This window comes from Passer domesticus, chromosome 6 (genome assembly GCF_036417665.1).
Source record: "Passer domesticus isolate bPasDom1 chromosome 6, bPasDom1.hap1, whole genome shotgun sequence".
Classification (NCBI taxonomy): Eukaryota; Metazoa; Chordata; class Aves; order Passeriformes; family Passeridae; genus Passer; species Passer domesticus.
The window spans coordinates 47931184-47954595 of NC_087479.1; the positions used below are offsets into that span (position 1 = coordinate 47931184).

The following is a 23412-nucleotide window of genomic DNA, read 5'->3' on the forward strand; positions in this document are numbered from 1 at the left end:
CCAACAGCACCGTGCCAACCGAGCCCCCCCCGCCTTTCCTTAAACAGCCCCGAAGATGGAGGCGGCGCCGCCAGAACAAAGTCCCAGAGGCAGCTTCTGTCTGAGCCAGGCTTTTATTGCTGTGTTCGGACATAGCGGTGCTGAGCAGACCGATACAAAAGAAAATGGTTCCGGAAACTAAAGCATCACAGTACACAAAAAACAGCAGCGGACCCTTGGTCCCCGTCCCCAGGCTGGGACAGCACTTCACAAACCAAGGGATGCCCGAGCTCCTGGCTCCGAAGTGGGCATCCAGCACCTGTGTTGAATATTTTAAGACTCGGAGGTAGGAAGGTCATGTAAACATGAAAACAACATAGCTATTACATTCCTTCCCGCTATCTCCCTGAGGTGAGGAGGCTGTCAACTCCGTTTCTACTAGCAGTTTCTGACACTCTCATTTAAAGAAAGTCTGAAGACACACATATGTAAACAGGAACATTTCTGCAGTTCCTCATAAACATTCATCTTCAGCTTCTACTTTACTTGTAATGTTATTACTTTTTAAAGTCTTTGATACACTGTAACAAGCCTTGGTATCTATGTGCATCAATGCATCCAGTAAATTAATAATCATTGTTTCTTTCCCAGTCTGTTTTTTCCAGATGAGGAGCATCTGATATTAGTGTTCTTCTACATTATTAGAAAATTTAGAAATAATTTTATCAGTATCATTTTTCTGTAGAAGAGTTCTCATAAGCTGCTTCCACTGTTGTGGTGGTGCTTCCTTTGTAAAGACATCAAAGGTCTCTCTCGGTTCTGCAAGAAGAAACACACATCAGCTTGTTTTAAAACACAGGGGTTGTTTTTTTCCCCCCATAGCTCACATACATGCTTTGCCCTTAATTTTCAGCCAACACCTGCACAGACCGAACAGCAGCAGCAAGGAAGGGTTTGGCACCTAAGAAGCAGCAGGACAAATAAGTTTTCTACTAAGTGGTCTTGAAAGTAGCTAAAGGTATCAGTGCACTTCTCAGAAGTGGTCTCCTAAGGCAGGACACCATCCAGTAAAGGGGGTTTTGAAGAAGGCTTCATTGGCTGGCACGTTCCCTTGGCAGGGCTACTGAAGAGGAAGTTTTAACCACTCCACTGTGCTGCTGCCATGGGTTTGCCCCACCAAGACCACCACGAGCAAAACCCATCGCTTGGACACCCAGCACAACAATTTGCTGGGTACAGGTGGGTGTACCGAGGTCCCCCTTCCATGTGAGGGGACATTTGGCATCTCTCACTCTGACCTACACCTCACTCAGTAAAGCAGCGTACACTGCTGCAATGCAGACTCATTTTAAAACATTTTCCAAAAATTTGTACCATTGTTATTCTTAAACTCATGACTGTGCTACACTCCCATGCAGAAAAGTCATGCTCCAAAGTAGAACAGCTCACCACAGGGATTACAAATACAGCAATAATCCTGTTTCAGCATATTTTACAATACACTGGAAGTGTTATAGCTCCATGCAAAATTTATTAGCCTCTTTATACTACTCTTTAAGGAGACTAAAGTCAACAGGAATAAAAATCAAATCCAAGTACAGCCAATTTATGGAACACTTACCACGTTGAGAGAGATCTTCAACAATTATCTGACTAGGTTCTTGTACCTGTAATACAAAGTTGGACCATTACTTCAACAAATCAGGGTGCTTCACTCACTATTCTTTTTTACCTATTTTTACATCACACACAGCAAAGAGGGGACGGGCAGCAGATTTCAGAGCAGACCTGAAAGTACTGGAGTAAGGAAAATTGCATGGTGAAACAAACACTACTGGCTCCAAGGCAACATAGATTTGCTGCTATCACAAAAGAGTAGCTTCTGTCAGGGAGATGAAAGAGGCAGAGTTAATTAAATGAGGGATTGAAGGTTTTTCCCCCCCAAACTATCACTTCCCATACTTCCTATTACATCTTTAAGGCAAAATTTCCAGTACTGTTTTGCTGAAAGCTCTAGGAATAGTTATGAGCTCAACTAAAGGGATACTGATATTAGAGAAAATACAGTGATCATTTCACACACATACTCTTATCTTACAATTTGCTGGAGTTCCACGTGGAACATTAGATAAGGCAGTCTGCTGAAAAGCAGAATTCTGAACAGGTTTTGCTGCCAGTGAGAACTTATCAATCCTCCTTAACTATGCTGCCATACAGCACTTCCAGCTCCTGCACTGGACAGTGCCTGGCTCAGAAACCACACTATTTTCCACTATTTTCTTCTGGTGGAAGAAAAGGAAATACTTGAAGTTACCAGATGTTAGAGACATAAAAGGAGAGCTGATAATTTGGCAAAGTAACAGCCTTTACAGAACTGGACTTGTAAGCTCCGAAGTTTCCCTTGCTTGCCTCAAGACCTTTGCAAGGACAGAGACCGAGACCCTGCAGACCCTGCCTGGAGTCCTGGCCTGGCTGAGAGGGATGCTCACCAAGTGCTTGTCTGCAGGTGTGCTTGCTGTGTCACCATGGTACACTGCTTAGGCAGGGGCTGGAAGGAGCAGCTCTCTCCTTGTGCTTACAGCTGCTTCACAACACCTGCTCATCACAACAGCCCATGGATTTCCCCACCTCCTGGCCAGGTGCCACCCACTTTAGAAAAGACTGACTTTCTGGGGTAACTTTGGTGATCCCCCACAGAACATCCCTCATTTGCCTCACAACCACCATCAAGGATGGAGATTGAAGCCACCCCAAGGACTGAGACCCTTAAAATTCTAACACAGGGGTGCTGGGCTGGCTGACGTGGGATGTCTGCCAAGTGTTGCCTGCAGGTGTGTCTGCTGGACGAAGACTGATTTCCCATGGGAACCAGTCCTGAAACAACGGGTCCTACTCACTGCTGGGACTGAATTGTCCTGTTTGGAACTGGACTGTCTGTACTTGTTCTCAGTGGACTTATTCACCACTGTCCTATACCTGTTCCCTCAACATAAGACTATAAAAGACCCCTGAGTTAACCAAGGACTTTGAGATATCTCCCCAACATGACAAGACAGATCTATTGGCTGGACCACAAGGATTTAGTCTCTCTGTTGGTAACTACTCACTCCCCATCCCTTTTCCTCTTTCTCTCTATCATTTATCTACTTTCTAATCCTTCTAGCACATTTGCTGAGGGTACTCAAGAAAAGGTGCATCTGTTTTGATTAATATTGCAAGTCCCCTGCTGTGTGTCTTTTGCATTCTGAGATCAGTAAAACAAACCATCATGACCCTCACTTGTACTAGCAGATTGCGACAAAATGATTTTAGAGCCCAACTCTCCACCTCCCTGGCTGCTCTGCACCCACCAGACTGCAGGGTAAGGCACACAAGTTACCTCCACAACAACCACAGCAAACTTTCGCTAATGTTCCTGCTGATGTGGATTGCTGCTTGCTCCTCTCTAGGTACAGAAGGCAGGAGGGAATTAAACTGCCTTGCTGCACCTGAGATGACTAAACAGCACCAGGAGCCCCAAGCCTATTGCTGTGTCAAGGCTGATGCTCAGAATTGTTGCCAAGCAGCCTGTCAGCTCCAAGGCAGTGCACTACCTTGGGCTGCCTGTGGCTGGATTTACTTTCCAGGTGGGTGCACAAACTATAATCAGTTGAATGAAGCCAGTGAGCACCCACGTACGTTGCATTGTTTTTGTGAGGGGAGGAAGAGGGAAGCCAGCAAGAAAGGCTCCCATCATTTTTGGCATTGTCAATTCATTAAACAAGCATAGCCAGGATGTACAGCACCAGGTCAGCATGAAGAGTACAAGCACAAAGCAGAGTAGCATGTCTCACAGGACAGGTAGTGCTGAAGCTGGCAAGCTTTAGGAATATTTTTTTATACGTGAAGAATGAGGATGAAGCATTCTGCCCCCGCGACTCGTGTTTATTAAGGTACAAGCCCTTTGTAAAGCATAGGCCAGCATGTTTTCTGCTTGCACAGTGACCCACAGGCGACACCACCCCACGACCAACATGCATAAACGGGGATGTGAGGGGGAACCCCCCTACATATGACACAGGTAGTTGTACATCATTCTCACTGAAAATATTTGCTGTTTAAGGGTATAAACACATTAAAGAAGTTGATCTTATTTACACAGGATTATTCTTAAGCAGGCAAACAAATGACTGAAAGAGCACCATCGTGGCTGACACTTGTTTCAAAACCCAGCATCAGCTATTCAAGTATCAGCAGTTGTTATAGTTGCTATTCCTATGCTACAGCATTTTGACCAGGTTTTTTGTAACATTTCTTCATCAGCTTCTACAAAAAGATGAAGTGCTGAAAATCTTGCCAGGGCGTGAGGGGAGACACAACCCAACAAAAAACCTGGGGTGTTTCACATATTTGAGCCACTTATGGACCTTAAAAAAGAGCAGAGTTTTGGGTGAGCCTTTTAACATCTCTTTCAATTCTGTTTCTTCAGTCTTCAAGTATTTTTGGCATTATTAAGGTGCATTTAATTACTCAATGTCTAATTAGTAACATTAGACAAGAGCGCATACACTGGGTGGGTAATGCTCTGGTGAGGGACAAGAGAAGCTCCAGGAAGAAAAGAAGTCCTGTACACACACTGAGAACAGTCTGGATATTTTTCCTAGTTGCTCATCAAGACTAACATTGGTTGTTTAAAACTAAGACTGAGCTCATTTTTCCCTTTCCAGGGCTGGTAGCGATGTAGTTTCTAACTAGAGAAGTTAAAGCCAGCTTATATTGACTTCATCCAGCTTTGTATTTATCTTGCAGAATGCTGGACTAGCAATAGTTTTTTTCAGACTCAAACAGTAAGGTTCTGAAATGGTGTTTGGCTACAGGATGCCAGGGTATACCCAGCTTCAAGTCACAACCTATGCCAGCCTCAGCTGGATAAATCCTTTTAGGGATGTACTCTGAGACTGGCATGCTCTGAGCCCTGAACCCCTCCTCTTTTGGGACTGCTTAGGACCAAGAATTCAGACTGTCAGGTCCTGGTCTGTAGCTTGTGACATGAGCCCCAAGGCAGGAAGACTCAATCACTTTACTGGATCAGGAGTGGTTAAGTCTTACAAACAATTTGTAGTCACAATGCAATGAGAGCTGGAACACAACCATGCTGCAACACCAAACAAGAGCTGCCATCAGTTGGCGAATACGCATGTGAAGCGGCAAAAAAGAAATTAATTGGATCATGGTATCCCCTGGAGACAGTCTGAAGTGAAAACATGCAGCTAGCTCAAGTTTTTTCCCCACTTCCAAAGCATCCCGGTCACAGGCTCTGAAGTGTTTTCCAGTATTAACAAGGCCAACTGCAGCAGACACATGCAGCTATTGAATGCATCAGACACTTGCTAATTGATTTCTGACCTTGTATAAGTCACAACCTGTTGCATCACAGGAACACATCCTATCAGAGATCTACAGGGGGACAAACATGGAGGGCTGTGTGTCAGGTACAATTAGGCTGTGAGCAATTAGACTGAGATAAAACACTTGGTCCATCACATACTTACCAGACGTCCCTCTACATCTTTAACAGTTGAGACAGCTGAAAAACAAAATAAGTGTCTGAGAAACTTATAGGAATTGCAGCAACTTAAGCATGGCTGAAATAACACACGACTTACACACAATAGACACTTTTGTAACACAACCAAAGCTTTTAAAAGCCATTTAGTTTCTTTAACTTGTCATACATTTCAGCCCAGTACTACCCTTCGCTTCACTCAACAGCACACTGTGCCTTAATCCTGCTCAGTAAAATGCAGACCACAAGATGCTGTCTGACTTTTAAGCCACTCTTGCAACCTCCCCTACTCCAGCTTTTTGTAGGCTATTGCAATACAGAAGACAAAAATTGTCTTTACTGCAATACAGTCAGTAAGACATGATTTCAACAAACTTAGCACTTAAGATTCATAATAGCTTTCAGTATTATTTATAGTAGCAAAAATACTTTAAAACACAATAGTGGAAATAGAAGTCTCCAAGGAAAACAGCTTAGTTTCCACTAAAAAATAAATCCAGTGTGAATTTATCAACCCAACATTCACATTAAGAGGTTCAAATTACTAAAGGGAACCAATTTGCACCAAAAAAATCTCTACAACCAAACACAGTGAAAGTAATTAGTGATCTAATTAGTTGCTACATTTTGCCCCATGCATGGGAATCCCCACACAGGTTTTTCCTCTTGGCCAATACAAGGCAAGTTGACTGGAGAAGTCCTTTTTAAGGACCTTAAGATAATCTTGCTTTGAAGCAGAGGCATCTGTCAGCAAGATAAGAAAGCTCATAGTTAAGAATTATGCATTTTATTTACCAAGCAAAAATGCTCTTCACTTGACTAATTTGCTAATTTCAATCACGTGCAAAATGAACTAGAGCTTAAACAGGTCCCCTTTAAGGCAACACAAGAACCAGGGACACCCCTGGTGCATGCTTTGCCTAACTTTAGAAAGCAAATTTCATGGATAATAATCAAGGAGTTACCTTTATCACATTTCAGCTTTTTAACAACAGCAACAACAATAGCAACACCTACTAGAAAACCGAAACAAATCAGAAGCACCGGAAGAACCCGAACACGAGCTTCATTCCCTGCAAAGTCAGAAAAAAAAATTAGTACTGAAACAGTCCCCCCCAATAAGATATTCCTTGCTGTCCTAGAGAAAAACCTAAGCCTGGAACTAATACAATAACCCAGATAGCTCATCCTGGGACTCTCACGGACATGTTGCCCTGAACACGTGGGCACCTGTTTGCACTGCAGATCATACTCCCAAAGGCATCAGGGAACTCTGCAGAGAGCTGCAACACAACTTCCACCAGGTTTTATGAGAGACACTTATGGGGAAACAAGTATGCAAACGATGATAGCAAGCTTCGGGTGCTGTAGCATGGACAGTGTGCATTCCTGGCAGAAGAGGAAGCTACTGCAGACACAGTAAACACCTTCACACTATCCATAACTTTCAACTGTGTCGCCTTTGGAACTTTAAGAACCCTGGCAACACATGTAACTTTTCACCAAGTGAAACTCAAGGTGGTTTGTCCCATCAACCCCTTTGAGAACTTGTCTTTAGCAAATAACTCCCAAACTAAAATGCAGCTGTTCTTAAATACATCACAATACTTGAAACCACTGTTTTACAGACTACTCTGGTGTTACTAGCCTGAAGCCACAGACCCAACAAACCAAGCTGAGGGGGATTTATGTAGCAGACCTTGATTCGTTAAGCCTAGTTCTGTAGCATCAGTGGAATTCAGCATTATTTCTTTCCCGTCCGGATGCCTGAAGTGGACAGTAACAGAACATTGTATAAACATTTCCAGATCCGTCCATAGCTCTGTCCAGGCCTGATTCTTTTTCAGACAGAGCTCAGAACCATGAATGGAACATGCATAAACTTTGATAGAGGTGTACCTTTAAACAATGCAAGATATGACTACAAGATAAAATAAAAGCAAAGCAGATAAAATTAATGTACGTTAGCTTCTAAGTGGAAGGGGAAAAAGAAAAAAACCCAGAGTATATGCATTATTCATGCACAGTTAGTTTCCTTCAACAGGTAGGTCTACATACTAAAATTTTAGGCTGTGTGCTAAAAAGTTCATTCAAGTGTGTTTCTGTGGCAATACCAACCTGAAGACATGAAAAATGTGAGTTTACAGTCATAAGCAACAAGCACAATGATACCCAAGTCCACATCTTTCTAGGTCTCAACATCACAGGTTTTGACACCTAAAATTTAAATGCATGAATAATGCCATTTGGCTTCAGGGCAATTATTTAGAGCCTGATGACATGTGCTAGCTGTTGGCACAGATTGGGCCACAGCTCTAACATTCCCTAGAAGGAAAATAGCAACTTAAACTTACTCTTGACTGATTCTCTGACACATTTCACAGCTCTCATCTTCACAGAAATACCCTTGTTTGCACTGGCATTCAGCATCATGTGTCAGATTACAGGGTCTCAGAGTTATCTGATCTAAAAATAAAATCTAAGTTAGCAAGTGCAAAGATTATACTCAGGCCATAAAGGCAACTTACTTTTAAGTTGAATATGCTCAATGAAGACCACATTTAAAAAAAGGGGAAATTGTTAAGGTTTCATAAGGTTTGGTACCCTCTTTGCACTGTTTGCAAGGCAAGCATTCCTCCAAGCCGTTCTCATGGGCAGTAAAGCCTTTTCCTTCCTCGCAAGGGTCACATCTTCCTTTCACATGTGAAGCATTGCAGTGATCAGCAACAAAGGTACCTGTGAGAAGAAGTGACAGCAGAGCAATGTCAGGGGATCTTTTGACAGACACAGGGCTAAACTCATATTACAACAGGTTAAACTTGGATATTACAACACAGACTGCTGAGAGAAGTTAAATTCTTCCTTGCAAATCAATCGCATGCCACACAAACCAAGAGGCACAGGAGAGTCAGGAGGCACACGTGCAATTTGCTGCTCAGACAAGGGAGAGGTGCAAAATAATCTTGAGGTTATTTTGAGGCATCTAGCAAGGCATCTGCTGGAAGGATAAGTCACTGCAGCAGGCAGGGAGCCTGTGGATGGTACCACTGCTGAAGGAATGGGGCAAGCCCAGGGAGAACTGCTTCCAATAAACTTTTTTCTCCTTTGTCTGAACCATACCTAAATGCACCAGTAAGCTTCTGATAATAACGAGAGGCTTCTTCCTGGTGCAAAACTTGTTAGCTCTGCACACATTGACCAAGCAGAGGAGAGCAAAACTTACAGACACAGAAGTATCAGAACTCCCCTAGGGCTGTTCTTTGTGCTAACTAAATCACTTAGCTTCAGAAACTTTATCCTCAACCACAAGCAAAGGCTTCCTGGCTTGATGCCAAAGCACCCCTCCCAGTCATCACCTGTTGCATTAAGGGGCTCTCACTTCAAAATGGAGCCCAGCCTTTACAGCACCAAGGAGTCCTCACAGCTCCAATCAGGCTTACACTTTCATAGCATGCAATGTAGGAAGCAATTGCCATCAGCTGTAACTCCTCAAAGTCTTACCTGCTTCACAAAATGGACAGCAGAGGCCTTGATGGGAGTACTCTCCCTCCCCACAGTTCGCTCGGGCTCTAGGCATCGTCAGGAGAACAACCTACAGCGGAGGCAACCGGCCACTTGAGTGATTCATCCCCTGTGCACGATAACTATCTTGGGGAGATTAACTTGTAAAGACTTGGAAACTCATTCAGAAGTTTATGGGAAGCCACAGAGGAAACCCCAACTAATTTCTGCTAAGTGGTGCTCACAGCAGTAATTGCCATCACAAAGCTGGGGTTAAGGCAGCACCATGCAGCGGCTGATGGGCTTTAGGCAACTATTGCACCACATTCCTGTCTCCATATAATCTTCTGGGTTTTTTCCACTATCTCACAGCAGTTGAGCTGCAGACGCCAAAGTTTCTGCGGTACGCAAGGGATTAGTTTCTGCCTTCCCCCATCCTTTTAATTCATCAGAATCACTGCCAGTCTCACTCCCGCAAAATTCAGGAAACGCCCCACAGACCCATTCAACATGCCTCACTGGCTCTAATTTTAGGCAGAAGACAAGTCGAGTCATCAGCAACACTACAGGAGCATTGGGAATGTTTTGGGGTTTTTTTCTTTTTTTAAAGAGAAAGAAACGTGCAGAGGGCACACTCCCGGGCAGGGCTCCCGCGCAGCCTCCCAGTGCTGGTAGGCAGGAGTGCTTCCAGACACGAGAGCGCGGGGCCGCTGAGTCACAGCTCCTCCCCTAGAGCAAAAGAGGCTGAGGGGGGCGGGGATGGACCGCCACCGAACACCCGATCACTAATGTCTGTCACCAGCGGACAACTTCTAAGCTAAAACCAAGAGGGTCCCGCTCTCTAAACTCTCTCCCCGGTAGACTGAAAATCTTCCCCGTAACTCTGGGGAGGTGAGAAAACTTCCAGTTTCAGACTTAAATAACCCGAGGACTATTAAAGAACTCACTCCTGACTTATAACTTTTTTTTTTTCTCCGAGGAGAGAGGAAAGAGTGGACGAGATGCGGAGACGGCATTCCTGAGGGCGCTGCATCGCGGGAGCGGCGCTGCCGCACGCTTCCCGAGACATCAAACAGGAAAAAAAAAAGTTCGGGAAAGTTACCAAAGTCTCTTGAATAAGACAAGGACAGAAAAACCCACAAGGCTCCTTCACGCTAGAGCTGGAGGAAGACTTTTTCCGCCTCAAAAGCCAGGATTTGGGTTCTGGCTGCGGACGGCCGGCAGCCGCTACTCGCGGCGGGCAGGTGGAGGGTGAGCCCGCACCCTGCGGGCCAAGAGCCCCGGCCGGCACGCAGCAGCAGCGGGCCAGAGAGCCCCAGCCAGCACTTACCAGCAGCAGCCCCACCGCTCGCCCGGCTCCCATGACGGCCCGCATCGCTCTGGGCCCGTCCTGCGCCGCCGCCGCCGCTCTTATTCTCCCGCAGGTGGGGCCGGGAGCGCATCGCTGCTGCCCCGCCTCTCCCCCCGGCCGTCCCGGCCTTGCCGCCTCACTCCGGCAGAAACCGCAGTTAATGACCGCAGGTGCTGAAGGGCTGTCCACCCTGAGCACAAAAAGCGGCGGGAAAGGCTGTGAGGAGAAATTCCCCAACATTGCGCAAAAGAAGGGCAAATAACTGGGTACTCTGAAGCCCTAAAAGAGTTCCCATATTTCTCCTCAGCAGTTATTCCTCCCAGAGAAATAACGTTTCTGGCCATGATTTTTCTCAAAAATAATTTTCATTTCCCATGTGCATGTAACTGGCATGTAGGAACATTCACCTCCAGATTGTTGAAATTGGATTAAACTTAATGACACAAGGATTCATAGCCTGTTCCCTTTTGGATTATTTTTTAATCCTCTGTGGCAGCAGCCCTAAATGTTGGAAACTCTGCTGATGCTGCATTAACTTGTTGGTAGTTTCGTTCACTGAACTGCTGCTCTTGTGGTAACTGTTTATTTTACTCAACTGCAGTTACGAGTCCTAGTGCAATCCCTGTGGGTGCATAGTTTGGTAAAATGGGAATAATTCAAACAATTTCCAGCACTTGCATTTACACCTACTGAAGGCTTCCTGCTCAATACTGCTTCTCATTGGTTCAGGGGGGCTTGGGTTGTTTGGGTTTTTTTCTGTTGTTGTTTGGTAACCATTTCCTAAAGCTGGGATACAGTTGTACCCAAGAGATATAAACAGCCCTACTGACGTGGAGAGGCTGCTATCCATAACTCAAAACACATGCTCCAAACCCAGGATGACAGTGACAAGGAAGGCTGTGCTGATAGGCCAGAGATGTGCTGACTTGCTGAAGCATTCCAAAGAGATCAGTGGATGTGTTTGCACAGCTTTACATCCATACTCTGCCATACATTCAAAGAGGAGCAAACACTTTGAAAACTCCCACTGAGTTTTACACCACATGTGGCACAGGTCAGACTTCCTCGGAAAGAGTGACTAGGATGACATCCTTCAAAAAGGCACCCAATCTGTGACAATAATGTTGATATTCTCCAAGGATGTTTCCTCAAGGATGAAGAACGCTTTGGTTTTCTGGAGACTTTTGCTAATAACAAAGCCACTCTCACTCTTTAGCATTTGTGGTCAGTTTCCTGCATGTCAGCTTCCAGATGCTGGCTCTTACCCTGCCTGGTCATATCAGAGAGCTGCAGTTCTCTCTGTGGAACAATCTATTCACTATCCTCAAGTCCTTGATATAAAGGTTTCCTAAGTCCCAGATAAGTTTGTACATTTGCATGTACAAAAGTGAAAATCAAGGGAACCACTTCTCTTTCTGTGGAAATTGCTACAATAAGAAGACAATTTCTGACAATTTCTGACAATTTCAGCCAGAGTGGCATCAAACTCCTATTGTTGTTCTAACTTATGGCCCAGGTCTGACATTCTTAGAGGCAATTTCCTAAAGATTTTCCTCTAGAAAGTTGTTTACTTTTAAAATACTATCAAATGCAAACCCAAAAATTTCTCAGATAGACTGCTACTGAAAGTTGTGTGTAGTTTTATTTCAACATATCAAGCACAAACAGGTTTCCCCTAACTGGGGAATATGACAAGGAATGTACTTAAAAATTTGGAAACATTTACATTGAAAGATAGCCCAGACTGGCACCACCACTAAGTATTTTAAGGCTGTATATATAGCAGTACTTACCACTTGGAACTACTTCAGGCCAGAAAAGAAAGGCTTAGTATTGTCTGCAGTCTACAGAAAATATTGCAAATCTTTAAAAAATGGTGTAAAATAGGAAGACTATTAACAGGGTTGAACAATGCAGTGGCAAAACCCTCCCTCTTTCCTGACCTTTGACAATAAATGTGCCTAAGACCGAACACACGTACACCTACATCCTTCCCATCCTTCTCACCTATGCTGGGGCAGTGGATTTCTCTCTACAATGCTAGTGTGTGATATTATAAAACAGCCATATAGCAAATAATAACAATAATAGTAAGTGACCAGGTTTTACAAACAGGCGTGCGTGTCTGACATCACACTTGATGGGCCAGACCCAGGACACCAGTCAGCTCCGTAACCAGACGAGGAGCTTTCACTGAATACCTCCCATTTCCTAAAGCAGAACAGCTCTAGGAAATTGTGTATATTTACAGTTTCTGTGGAATGGAAAATAAAGCACATCCTGAGGTCCCATTCTGCATGGGCTGACTAAACAGATCATGACTTATTATCCCAGGGCTGGATTTTTTGGACCAAGTGTTCTCCCTCCTGTAATTAAAGGCAGCCGGACAGGCACCGTGGACATCAGTTCTTTACAGCTCCCCAGCTGCTCTGCCTCACTCCTGGAGCTATGACCCAGGCCACCGTGACTTTTCCAAAATGTTGAGGTGATTACCATTTCGGGGTTACCAATACTGCTGGGTAATTATTAATTGCATCAGAAAATGACAAAACATAGAAAACAAATTGCACAATTAAAGCTACATTTGGCTTCAGCATTAAGGCCCATACAGGTTAAGAGGTCCTTGAAGATGTACATGTAAAAGGCAAAAATGACATAATCTGCAGGAACAAAGTTTTGCAGGTTCCTAGGTCCCTTTTTAACCTCGTTTTTCCACTTCCTTCCACCTCTGCCGTGTTGGTTCTAAAGTGCTTTGGTGCCTCGCTGGGCTCCTTGCGCGAGTGGCCCCCTCCTGCAGCCAGTGATCATTATTGCTGCCAAACGTAGTGATTTTATTTGAAGACATAATTAATGAAGAGTTGACACGTAAGAAAGATGCAGAGGAGAAACCAACAGCGAGAGTCCAGGAGGAAGCTTTCAGAAGAGGCCTTCCTGTGGAAGGACTTTTTGTTCAGAGCGCTGAGGTTTCTGCAAAAGAAAGCAATACGATTATTTGTGTGTTGGAGACAGGCGTGCCTTCACATGTCTGCATACCCAGACTTCCACACCAGGAGGGAACCCTGTACTTTGGTGACATCCTCAGGGGTAGAGCAGTGTGCCCCCCCAGACTTTGCCTCCCTCTTTTTAACAGGAAGATTAGTGCTTCTGGCTGCAGCTGGTCGGCATGGGAAAGGCACAAACCCCAAGAAATCTCTTCATCCAACACTCACTCATAGCTCTGTGAGTTTAACCTGTGCCCTAACCCTCCCAAACCTGCCCTGGACACCCCCAGGAGCTGCAGTGGAGCTAAAACCACATCACCAATGACTCTGGCATCCAGAAAGGCTAGGCTTCATGTGTGATCCCACCTCAGGGAAGCCTTGGCAGGGCTGGATAACACTCCTCACACAGAGGGGAATCAGCAGGGCTCCCTGGAGCAGAAGCAGCAGTTAATACCTCCCCACAGGAGTCTGCAGGGCAAAGCCCTCTGTCAGCAGCAGATGTGGTTACTGCTCCCCAGACGGCAACCACCAATTTGTACAAAAACCTGGAGTTTAGTGCTTTTCTCCATGGAGCCCATTTTTTCAGGCCACAACCTTGCATCGCTGTGGCAAACTGAAGAAATTCCTAACATGTGGGACCGGAAGGGAGACCTCACACATTCTTCCCTGGCAGAGATTTATTTCTATCCAGGGCGTGGCCTGTCCTTCTCTGTCAGGAGTACCTTGAGTTGAGTAACATCCTGAGGTGGTGCTTTTTGCCCAAAAAAGAGAGTGTTAAGAGGAAGTAAACTGTTTCAAGCAGAGTGTGGATTTGTCTTTCTGGTGTGGTAAGTGGTTACTTTACCTGTAACAACATGAACTGCACTCCTGCAGCTCACAGAGACACTCTAAAGACCACAATAAGGAGTTAAAAGCCACAAGTTATCTTTAGCCCATTAAAATTATTGATTCATGACAGAAAATGGTTACCTGTGTATGTCCTGTTGGGCTTTCTGTAGGGATAGGACAGCTGAGTGAATTTCCTTCAGGTGATTCATTTCTTTCCCACATTGAGCACACAGGCTTTCAAACCCTGTGGCAAAGTATTGAAGGACAATTATGTTTTGCATCACCATTCTGGTGGTAGTGAAACACAACACAACAAGTGGGTGGCTGTGAACTAATTGTCATCGCTAGGGGGGACATTTTCAGGAGGAAACATAGGAAGAAGGAGACAGGGAACAGAATCTTCCACCCAGAAGATCCAAGCCACTGTAAGAGGTTCTGTGACTCTGGGTCAGGGTGCTTCTCAGTCAGCTCCAAGGAAACAATGCTCCCCAGCTGAGGGGAGGAGAAGGGAGTGCTCACACCTGCTCACTCTCTCAAACATTCAAGGTCACCTCTAACAAAGGCAAAGAAAAGAGAGAGCAACAAAGCCTGTCTCCTATGTGCTGATTGGAATGCCACTGTATTTTTCCAATTTTGGGAAATTCTTGTTGTAAGGCAGAAAGAGCACATACAGAGAACAGAAGAGCAGAACATTCTCTGTGCTGCCTGTGGGCTGTTGGCCCATGGTATTAACAGGGCTGGGAAATGTCCTAGGGCTGGCTCAAGAATTAAAGTACCAAGGCAAGAACATTAAAGCCTAACCCAGTGACACCCAAATACTTGCCATCATCATCTGAGAGCTCCTGCACTGACTCTGGCGTTGAACAGCTGCTCTCTGTGTTCTGGCTGTGGTTGGATGGCTGATCACTGGTTTTGCGGCGCCTGCAGTCTTTGGCAGACCTCTGGATAAAACAGGGATTAGATGTGACCAGTCTCTCACATTGAAGAGGTGTGTGATTGCTTTAAATAAAATAATTTGGGGGGCTGGGAAATATGTGTGAGATTGTGAAGTTTGATTGCTTTCTCAGCAGCTCCCGGTAGTTGGACTCTGGCAGCTTAAAGATACTATACATGTTCCTCATACAGAAGCATTTCCCCAAGTGACAACATTCTTAAGACCACATCTATCCAAATTAAGATAATTAAGATACTTAAGACCAATCTATCCAAATTATTATTTTTGTAGCTTTAACTATAAGCTTTATATATATATATATATATATATATATATATATATATAAAACTAACTACAAGCTTTAACTATAAGCTCAATCATATGCAAAATTCAGTGTAAGAGTCACTGTCACTAGCATTGGGTGGAAGAAAAGTGCCAAAATTGATAGAATGAGTTGATTCAGTAATTACAATTCTTTGGAGCTAATAATGGTATAATACTGCAGGTCTAGAGTCACAAACTATATTTACCCAAAACAAAATTTTCAGCTTATGCTGTGCTTAAATGAAAATGCGTAGAAAAAAGAGCTGTGTATCCAAACAATCATAAAGAATATGATAATCCCCAGAACAGGGTTTTTACCTTGTGCCGTGTAATTTGATTGTTTATGCATGTTGCTTTGTGGTTTGACATCCTTGTGGATAAGTGTCTTTCCATTGTCTGAAGTATTCCATCCTTCTCAAATTGGGCAATGTCGTTCAAAGGATCCCAAGGTCTTAGACTTTTGAGACCAAATGAAAAAAATTCATCAGAAAAGCAAGAATCCCACATTAGGCCAATACACTAATTCCACATGCATCAGGGCAGGCAATCATCCCTGACAGGAGCCAGACTTTCCAGACACAGTGACAGGACGAACAGAAAGTTCCCTGCACGTTCACAGCTCCTTGCAATAAGTGAGGGGGTTCAGTCTCCAGAGGCTTTGCCCTTGTTGCCCAGGGGAGGAGAGCACAGTTGTTAACTCTGCTCTGAACAGTGCAGAAAAGCTCTGCTAAACAACTCCACACTTGATTGCAGCAATAGGAGTTTGTATCAATGACACAGTGGGTTTTCCATTGTCATGCCCTCATTTCCAGCTATTCCCAATCAGTATCATGAATATGTATTCTAATGACGACATGGAGCTCAGAAAGGGCAAGCTCTGGACATAGTTTTGGGGAATGGTAGGGCTCCAATGACAGGTGTGTAGCCCTGCTTGCCTCCCTGGGAACTCAGGCAGCGAGATGTGTTGGGAACCCCAAGCCCAGCACTCACTCCTCGTATTTGTAGTGCCACTCGTTGGTGCCGGCATCGTGCCGGAACAGCAGCGGTTTCCACTCCGTGCCGCTCTCCCTCCGCTCCCGAGCAGCGTTCCTCTGCTCCTCTTCCAGCACAAACTTTTCCTGCGTTGCCTTGTGCTGATCCCCTTTGTTTATTGCACTGGTAACATGCTGCCAAAGCCTAGGAATAATAATAATCAGGGAAGGAAGTTAAACCACCTTAGAACCAGCAATGTATTTTGCCAGCTGGAACTTTAGAGCTGAAACTTCTCGGGTCTATTGATACACCAGTGGAACTGTACCAGGATTGTTCAGCCTCTGTTTTAAGTTAAAGAAACTGAGAAAGGCAACACTGAATGCTGTATGAGTGACCTGCTGAAGGAACTTTCTCTTAGATAACATCACCTACAACAATTATTGAATTCTTCCGTGCTGTCTGTGTGAGTCCTAAGGAAGTGATTTTCAACTCACTGGGATCTGTGGCCTCTTTAGAGGTGACTGATGGAGAATCTGTTCCTCATCCTTTCCTGTTTAGAAGCCTTTGTGTCAATGTCTATCCCCAAAATAAGTCTTTAAAGTTTAGAAGCACTGGAACAAATTTATGAGCACATCTTGTAGCTGAACATGCACCTCCTATACAGGATTTACAACCAGATTTGTAGGAAGCTGATTCAATCCACAAGCAACAAGCATGTCCTTGTGCTCACAAGCTGCAAGCATGAACACAGGTTTTCACTCACACTTGTTTGCAGCTGCCAAAGGATAAGTGATCGGTCATATGAGTTGTTCTCAAGCATCTGCCCTGGGGAAGCATCTGCCTTCTACCAGAGAAAAATCAATACCTTTTTTTTTTTTACTATAGCCAAGCTGTGATCAGCCTCTCCACAGCTCCTCTAATCAGAGCAGTTTAATCTTCATTTCAGATTGGAAATACTTCTGAATATAGCAGCTAGCCCTCCCAAAACATTACTGTATGTTTTAGTGTTTAGAATGTGCACAGGAGATCCAAGCTGTTCCGTTATTCCCAGCTCCACAAAACACCCATCCGCCATTTAGAAGGTGAATTCATTACTGCATTTAATTTGGAGCTTGCTGTGAAGCTCTTAATTTAAAAGTGATCCTGAAGCTTTCATCATATTTCTATCACCATACATTAACAGAGCACTTCAAAAAATGCAGCCTCTTAGATAAGTAACTGGATGCAGAGCAATGCCTTCTTTTCATTTTTAACAAGTCACTCCCCTATTTCTGTGTATGAATAATTTCTCCCAGAAACAAAAGAAGGAAACTCAGCGATAGGGATGGGGCTGAGAGGAGTAAAATAACAGCCTGAGAATACATTGTGGTGGTGTAAAGCCTGTCCTAAGGAATGCAGTTGTGTAGAGAGGTGAGTCCCCTAATTCTATGAACCTTAGAGGGACAGCACAAAATTGTTTGACAAAGGCAAATAACTCCATCAAGAGCTGCATGTGTCAGACAATGAGACCCTCCATGGTGAGCTGCACAACAGTATGAGCTTCAGAGATTCCCCAGCAATTGTGAAAATAGGTGATTTTCAGCACTGCAGGGAAGACTAAGCAATTTAGGGAGACTACAACCTGGATTAGATGGCAATTTAGTCATGCAACTGTCAGCATAATAAGGAGTTTGATGGAATGTCTGTTAGGGAACTCTGTAACTTTTCCTTTATCCTCCTTCTCTTGGATGCATGTAACATTATTAATCTCCCATGTAGCAAAGGGAGCCAGCTCTGGCCATGAACTCTGGTAAACAGAACTGGAGATTCTTTGCCCACAAGACCAAGATTCTCCTTTAAAAGAATCTTCTTCTGAAGATTAAAAATGTACTGCAGTCTGCCCTGCTCTGCAGAGTTAACATGTCTGCTCTGTAAGTTACAAATACAGACTTTATTGCTCATAATGCCCACTGCTGTTGATGACTTGTGAAGGCTGACCTAGAACAGAGGCTAGATGGAGTTAAAGAATAAAGTAGGGATTTATTAAGAGGTCTCAATGGATGCACCTTGGGCAGCACAAGAGCCTAGCCAGGGCTAGACCCAAGAAGAACCCAAAATGGTCACAAAATGGATGACCGGTCACAGGGTCTCTCACTTTTATAAGTTCTAGTCCATTTGCATATTGAAGCTAATTTTCCAATTATAAGTTTAGTTTACAAAGTCCCATCCTTCTTGTTTTCCTCTCTTCAGTCTACTGTTGATTATGCTCTTGGGCCTGAAATTTGGATTATTCATCTTTGGTCCCCAGCTAGAGAAGAAATTGTTTTGTCTGCCTACTCTGTGAAGAGAGCTCACCATCCCCTAATATGAAGCTCAGAAGTACTACACTAAAGCAGTACAGAATCTGAAAATATATAAAGGCTAAAACCTGAGGCATCACTGTCCAAACTAAATTTTTGTGTGTTTTTATTTTCATGCAATCCCTTTCTTTACCTATAAAAAGGGGAATCTTTTTAGGGTGACATGATGCAACACCAAAATCAGATGTCCACAGAGAAGTGCACAACGTAATGCAGAGCTAGGCAGCAACTGCATGTGCTGGCTTGGGATATTGGCTGGTGCTGGCTGACTGTAGTGGAGAGGAAGCACAACTAATTTGATTAAAGCCAGCCAGCTCCACATAACTTTGCTCAACTCTTGCTCAACAAATGTACAGTGTGCATTATTCACTTCTTCCATTTCCTAACTGTATTGGGTTTGCATGGCCTGGTTTTTGGCAACAGGGGTACTGCAGAGGTGGCTTCTGTGAAAAGCTCCAGTAGCTTCCACAACATCTGGCAGAGTCCTGATGACTCCAAATATGGCTGCTGGCCAACACTGGGGTGGTAGTAAGGCCTCTGTGATGACATACTGAGGAAGAAATCAAGAAAGGAAAGGTTGTAGCACAGTTTTAATTGTGACTAGAGAAGAGTGGGGTGAGAACATGGGAGAGGAACAGCCCTGCAGACACCAAGGTCAGTGCAGAAGGAGGGGGAGGAGGTGCTCCAGGTGCCAGAGCCCAGATTCCTCTGCAGCCTGTGGAGCAGCCTGTCCATGAAGGACCCTGTGGAAAAGTGACCCACGCTGCAGCAGTTTGGAGAGGACTGTTACCCATGGGATGGACTCACACTGCAGCAGTTTGCAGCGAGCTGCTGCTCCTGAGATGGAGCCATGTTGGAGAAGTAAATGGAGAACTGTATCCTGTGCGAGGGACTCCACAGTGCAGCAGTGATGGACTCCTCTTCCTGAGCAGCAGGAGAAGCCACGGGTGATGAACTAACTGAACCGCCCACCCTCCTGTCTCCTTGTGCTACTGGGGCAGAAGGCAGACTGTGAAGGAGGGAGGGGTGGGGGGAAGGTGGTTTTAGGGGCTTATTTTACTTCTCATTATCCTGGTCTGGTTTTTTTAGCAATAAATTAATTTTATTGTTGAGTCTGTTTTGTCCTCAATGGTAACTGACAATTTATTTTCTCACAGTCCTTAACTCATGAACCCTTCATTAAATTTTCTCTCCTCTGTCCAGCTGCAGAGAGGGTACCTGGCATCCAGTCAGGGTCAAACTCGACACTAAGTTATGCGCCTGTTTTATGTAACCTAGATCAGCCTACAAAGCCTGGTGCAGACTGCATTGGAGATCTCAGCTGAGATTATGAGGCAAGGTTAAACATCAGTTTAATTACATTCATTCATAAAATCCTGTTATGTGGTTCAAGTACTGCTCTGCGGATGCCAGGACTTCCCACAATTCCTACATTTACTTTAAGAGCTTGTGATTGAAATAACCCTTCTTAACAAGGTATCCAACTTCAGGATGGCATCCTGCCCCTTTATAAAATGCTCCAGCAGTTAAAAAAATCTCTGGAGTCCAGGCAGAATTGTTATTTTAAGCAGATAGCCTCCGCTATTTCTCAGCCCAGGTTGATTTCAGAGCTGTACTTAATGGAAACCCTCCAGAGTTAATAGTCTGGAAAGAAACAGGTAAATGGCTGGGTAACATGTGCCAACAAAGCAGGTCACGGCTTTCCAGGACTGTGCTGAGGAGTTTGAGGAGCCCTGCTGATGAGAAGCCAGCTCCCAGGAGAGAAGCAGCAGTGAGATGTTCCCCGAGCTCCCCACCTCTCTGACTCAAAGTCCGTCTGCTCCTCAAACAGCACAATGTGGCGCTTCAGCCTCTGCCTGCGCACTTCGCTGGTCGGGTTCCAGAACATTTCTGTGTTCCCATTTTTCTGCTCATTTATATGCACTTCTCCATCCTGAGAAGGAAAATTAAATGAATTCATGACAATCAGAAAACAAAGGCAGAAATTAATCCTGACAAATCAAAGCTGCTCCTGGATGATGATAAGGGATACCTGTTGCTTAGGAGGCTTCTTTCCTCCTCTATCCCATAAAATCTCACTGAACACTTCCTGAAAGTTTCTGAAATGAATGAGGCAAGGCATTGCCAGAAATAGTGGCTGCATTTATCATTAATCAGAGTAAAAAAGGATCTGGTTCCTTCTATGAAGTCTTGTCCTCAGACCTGAGTGCCCACAGAAGCCCCAAGATATTCTTCTTTTATCACTTTTCCTCCCACCTCCCTCCCAGCACATATAAACAAGATTCCTGGCTCCTTTTTCCCAAGGCTTCCTCACTACTTCCTCTCCCATGTTCCCATATGCTAGTTCCAGGACTGATCCCAGGTCTCCAAGAGACCCCCAGTGTGGAAAGAATGAAGTAGGCAGGCATTATCAAGCACCACTACACGCATCTCTAACAAGCATATATACAAGCACTCAGCTGCTGCTGTGACCCTAGGACTGAGAAGCATTGGGATTTACTTCCCTTCTTTATTCAGGCGGGTTTTCAGTTCCTGGGGCAGTGAATGTACCATTCAGATGCAGGGATTTCTGTCAGGAAACTGGATGGTGTCAGAGAAAAGCCAGGAGAGCAGGCCAGTACTCCCAGTGGGGAAGGAGAAGAACCAACACCATCCCTACCCCACTGCACGGCAGCTCCTCTGCTCACAGAGCCACCATTCCAAAACTATTTAACTTCTTTTATACATCACTGCAGTTTGTACACCACAAACAACCAGGACAAAGATTATGGGAGGAGGGTAAAAGCAGAAGGCTGGGAGCTGAGCAGCACCCAACCTCGTGGCTCAGGAGAGCCCCTGGATGACTCTCATGGTTGGCAGGACCACCACAGACAAGGTACTCCACAGCCCAGCACAACTCACCACTGACAGGGCTCATCCTGCAGGACAGGGAGCTCAGAATGGAGCAAGTCCCTTGTACATGCTTAGAAAGGGAAAATCTCCCAATTTCAAAATGGTCATTAGCTTTTTATGTAAAAAGACAGATTGCCTGCCAGGACAAGTCCAGTACCAAAGGCTACACTGTGGTTAGGACCTCACTATAGTAAGGGCTTTATCCAGGCACTTTTCACCTGGCTTTCTTTAAATACCTCCTTCAGATGAGACAAACCTTGTCTCAGAAATGGTGCTCCAGGTGCCAGAGCACCTGGCAAGGGAGCACAGACCAACTGTAATGATCATGTAGATGCCCAAATGTTGCTCAGAGAAATACCCAGATGTCCAGCCCAAAGCCAAGGCTCACTGCTTTTGTTTCCAGTACCAGGAGTTCCAATCAAAATTAGACTACATCATTCACTATGCAACTTTATTCTTGCTGGATTTTGGCTTCAGGTTGTCTCTCAGTGAATCACTTGTGTACAAGTGATTCACTCAGAGACAACCTCAAGTACAAGCTCTGCTGCTGACTGTTCTGAGCTGGCCAAAGAGATAACACCCTCTTTGAATCCATGTCTCTGTCCCTCAGCTGATGAACAGGGTAGTAACTGTCTTCTACTATAAAGGTTTGCTGTGAAAATAATGAATTTAAAACCCTCTAAGTTCTTCCCTGAATCCCAGCCTAACTGGGAAGTACTGAACACAGCAGACAAAAGGCAGCCTCAAGGTCTTTGCAGTCACACCTCATACACACTATCTCCTGCCATCAGCGCTTGCCCTAAGCCTCAGACCCTAAATACAGACCCATTGCCTTTGATAGAGAACCCCCCTATTGTTGCCAGCTTCCTCAGGCTCTGCGAGTGCAGCGCTCCTTTCACTGCAGATGGATGGGACTGTTGAAGTGTAAATGACCTCCAGAGGTACCTTAAGAGGTGTGGCCCAGGCTGTGATTGCCTGCATGCCCTGGGGCTGGTGGGAAGAGGCAGGACAGGGCCCTCCCAGTGCCCATTCCAGTGCAGGGAGCCCGCCAAGGGCTGCCAGCCCTCCCTCGAACCCTGCAGGCACGGGCTCATAACCTGCCAACAACCTGGAATAGCAAATGTTACCCAGTGTCCAGTGAGACTCGCTAGCACTTCTTCTCCACATTTAATCTTCCCCGAGATTTGATTAATGCTCGTGCTGCCACCGAAGAAGGGCTGTCAGGGGAGAAGAGAAACAGCAAACGTGGTCAGTCTAGTGAGGACTAGAAGGGAGCCAACTCAGAGATGCAACAGGAGAGAAGGAAAGTGCAGCTGGCAGACTTACAGTATTTCTGGGGAAAGGCAGAATGACTTCTAACATGGATTTTGACTGTCTCACTTTGTGCCCCCTTCCTTTTGTTTGTAATACCACAAACACTGCAGCAGCAGGTAGGGAGATAAGCACTGAGGTGCATTAACACTCAGGAGTGCAGGGTCTCACCTTAATTTGAAATACACTTATTTATTGTCAGCCACACATCAGGATGAGTGTACGTGGACAACTCTTTCCCACTGCCCAGAATCACAGCCTTTGCACTCTTGTCCAAAGGAAAGGAGCAGCACTAGTGGGGACTTTTCCTGCTTATGGGACAGCAACAGCAGTGTGGCACTGCTGGTGATATCATGTGTCCCAAGTCTCCAGTGTGAACAACCTCTGGTCAACAGAAAAAAACCCAAAAAAAACCACAAACCAAAGAAAAAGGATATTTCCAGAGTCAAGGAAAA

General features: G+C 44.9%; 2 protein-coding genes and 1 long non-coding RNA gene across 11 annotated transcripts in view; 1 reads left to right on the forward strand and 2 right to left on the reverse strand.

The window, feature by feature from the left end:
* Nucleotides 1-94: 94 nt before the first annotated feature.
* LOC135303450 (tumor necrosis factor receptor superfamily member 26-like) lies at nucleotides 95-10430 on the reverse strand. 3 transcript variants are annotated; one of them, XM_064425273.1, is made up of 10 exons: nucleotides 10356-10430; nucleotides 9026-9116; nucleotides 8129-8260; nucleotides 7879-7990; nucleotides 7224-7291; nucleotides 6490-6597; nucleotides 5511-5545; nucleotides 5365-5415; nucleotides 1601-1646; nucleotides 95-798 (listed from the first exon to the last, which is right to left on the reverse strand). In XM_064425273.1, exons 1-10 carry the CDS (start codon nucleotides 10398-10400, stop codon nucleotides 662-664), a joined length of 825 nt encoding a protein of 274 aa, XP_064281343.1. In that variant the 5' UTR covers nucleotides 10401-10430; the 3' UTR covers nucleotides 95-661. The 3 variants fall into 3 exon arrangements, with proteins under 3 accessions (XP_064281343.1, XP_064281344.1, XP_064281345.1); XM_064425274.1 differs by lacking the exons at nucleotides 95-798; nucleotides 1601-1646 and adding an exon at nucleotides 3883-4385 and having other exon boundaries at nucleotides 10356-10429; XM_064425275.1 differs by lacking the exons at nucleotides 95-798; nucleotides 1601-1646; nucleotides 5365-5415 and adding an exon at nucleotides 3883-4385 and having other exon boundaries at nucleotides 10356-10429.
* Nucleotides 793-10345, forward strand: LOC135303451 (uncharacterized). The gene is made up of 3 exons (XR_010364925.1): nucleotides 793-3074; nucleotides 4282-9916; nucleotides 10008-10345. It is a non-coding gene; the product is annotated as an uncharacterized LOC135303451 (long non-coding RNA).
* A 1569-nt stretch (nucleotides 10431-11999) lies between the features above and the next one.
* Nucleotides 12000-23412, reverse strand: part of OSBPL5 (oxysterol binding protein like 5) — a 172568-nt gene continuing 161155 nt past the window's right edge. For all 7 annotated transcript variants that reach the window (XM_064425268.1, XM_064425271.1, XM_064425269.1 and 4 more), the window contains 7 exons: nucleotides 22774-22863; nucleotides 20551-20687; nucleotides 16434-16619; nucleotides 15762-15900; nucleotides 15009-15126; nucleotides 14327-14429; nucleotides 12000-13343 (listed from right to left, as the gene is read on the reverse strand). In XM_064425268.1, the coding sequence (XP_064281338.1) occupies nucleotides 13208-13343; nucleotides 14327-14429; nucleotides 15009-15126; nucleotides 15762-15900; nucleotides 16434-16619; nucleotides 20551-20687; nucleotides 22774-22863 (909 nt within the window). In that variant the 3' untranslated portion in view covers nucleotides 12000-13207. The remainder of the gene's footprint in view (nucleotides 13344-14326; nucleotides 14430-15008; nucleotides 15127-15761; nucleotides 15901-16433; nucleotides 16620-20550; nucleotides 20688-22773; nucleotides 22864-23412) is intronic.

What these genes read in the sequence shown, in the direction of transcription:
- LOC135303450 (XM_064425273.1), bottom strand. Translation starts at nt 10,400, where the DNA reads ATGCGGGCCGTCATGGGAGCCGGGCGAGCGGTGGGGCTGCTGCTG. An exon ending in GAGCGGTGGGGCTGCTGCTG is followed by an intron (nt 9,117 to 10,355) that starts GTAAGTGCTGGC and finishes CCTCCGCTGTAG; the next exon opens with GTTGTTCTCCTGACGATGCC. An exon ending in TGAAGATCTCTCTCAACGTG is followed by an intron (nt 799 to 1,600) that starts GTAAGTGTTCCA and finishes TTCTTCTTGCAG; the next exon opens with AACCGAGAGAGACCTTTGAT.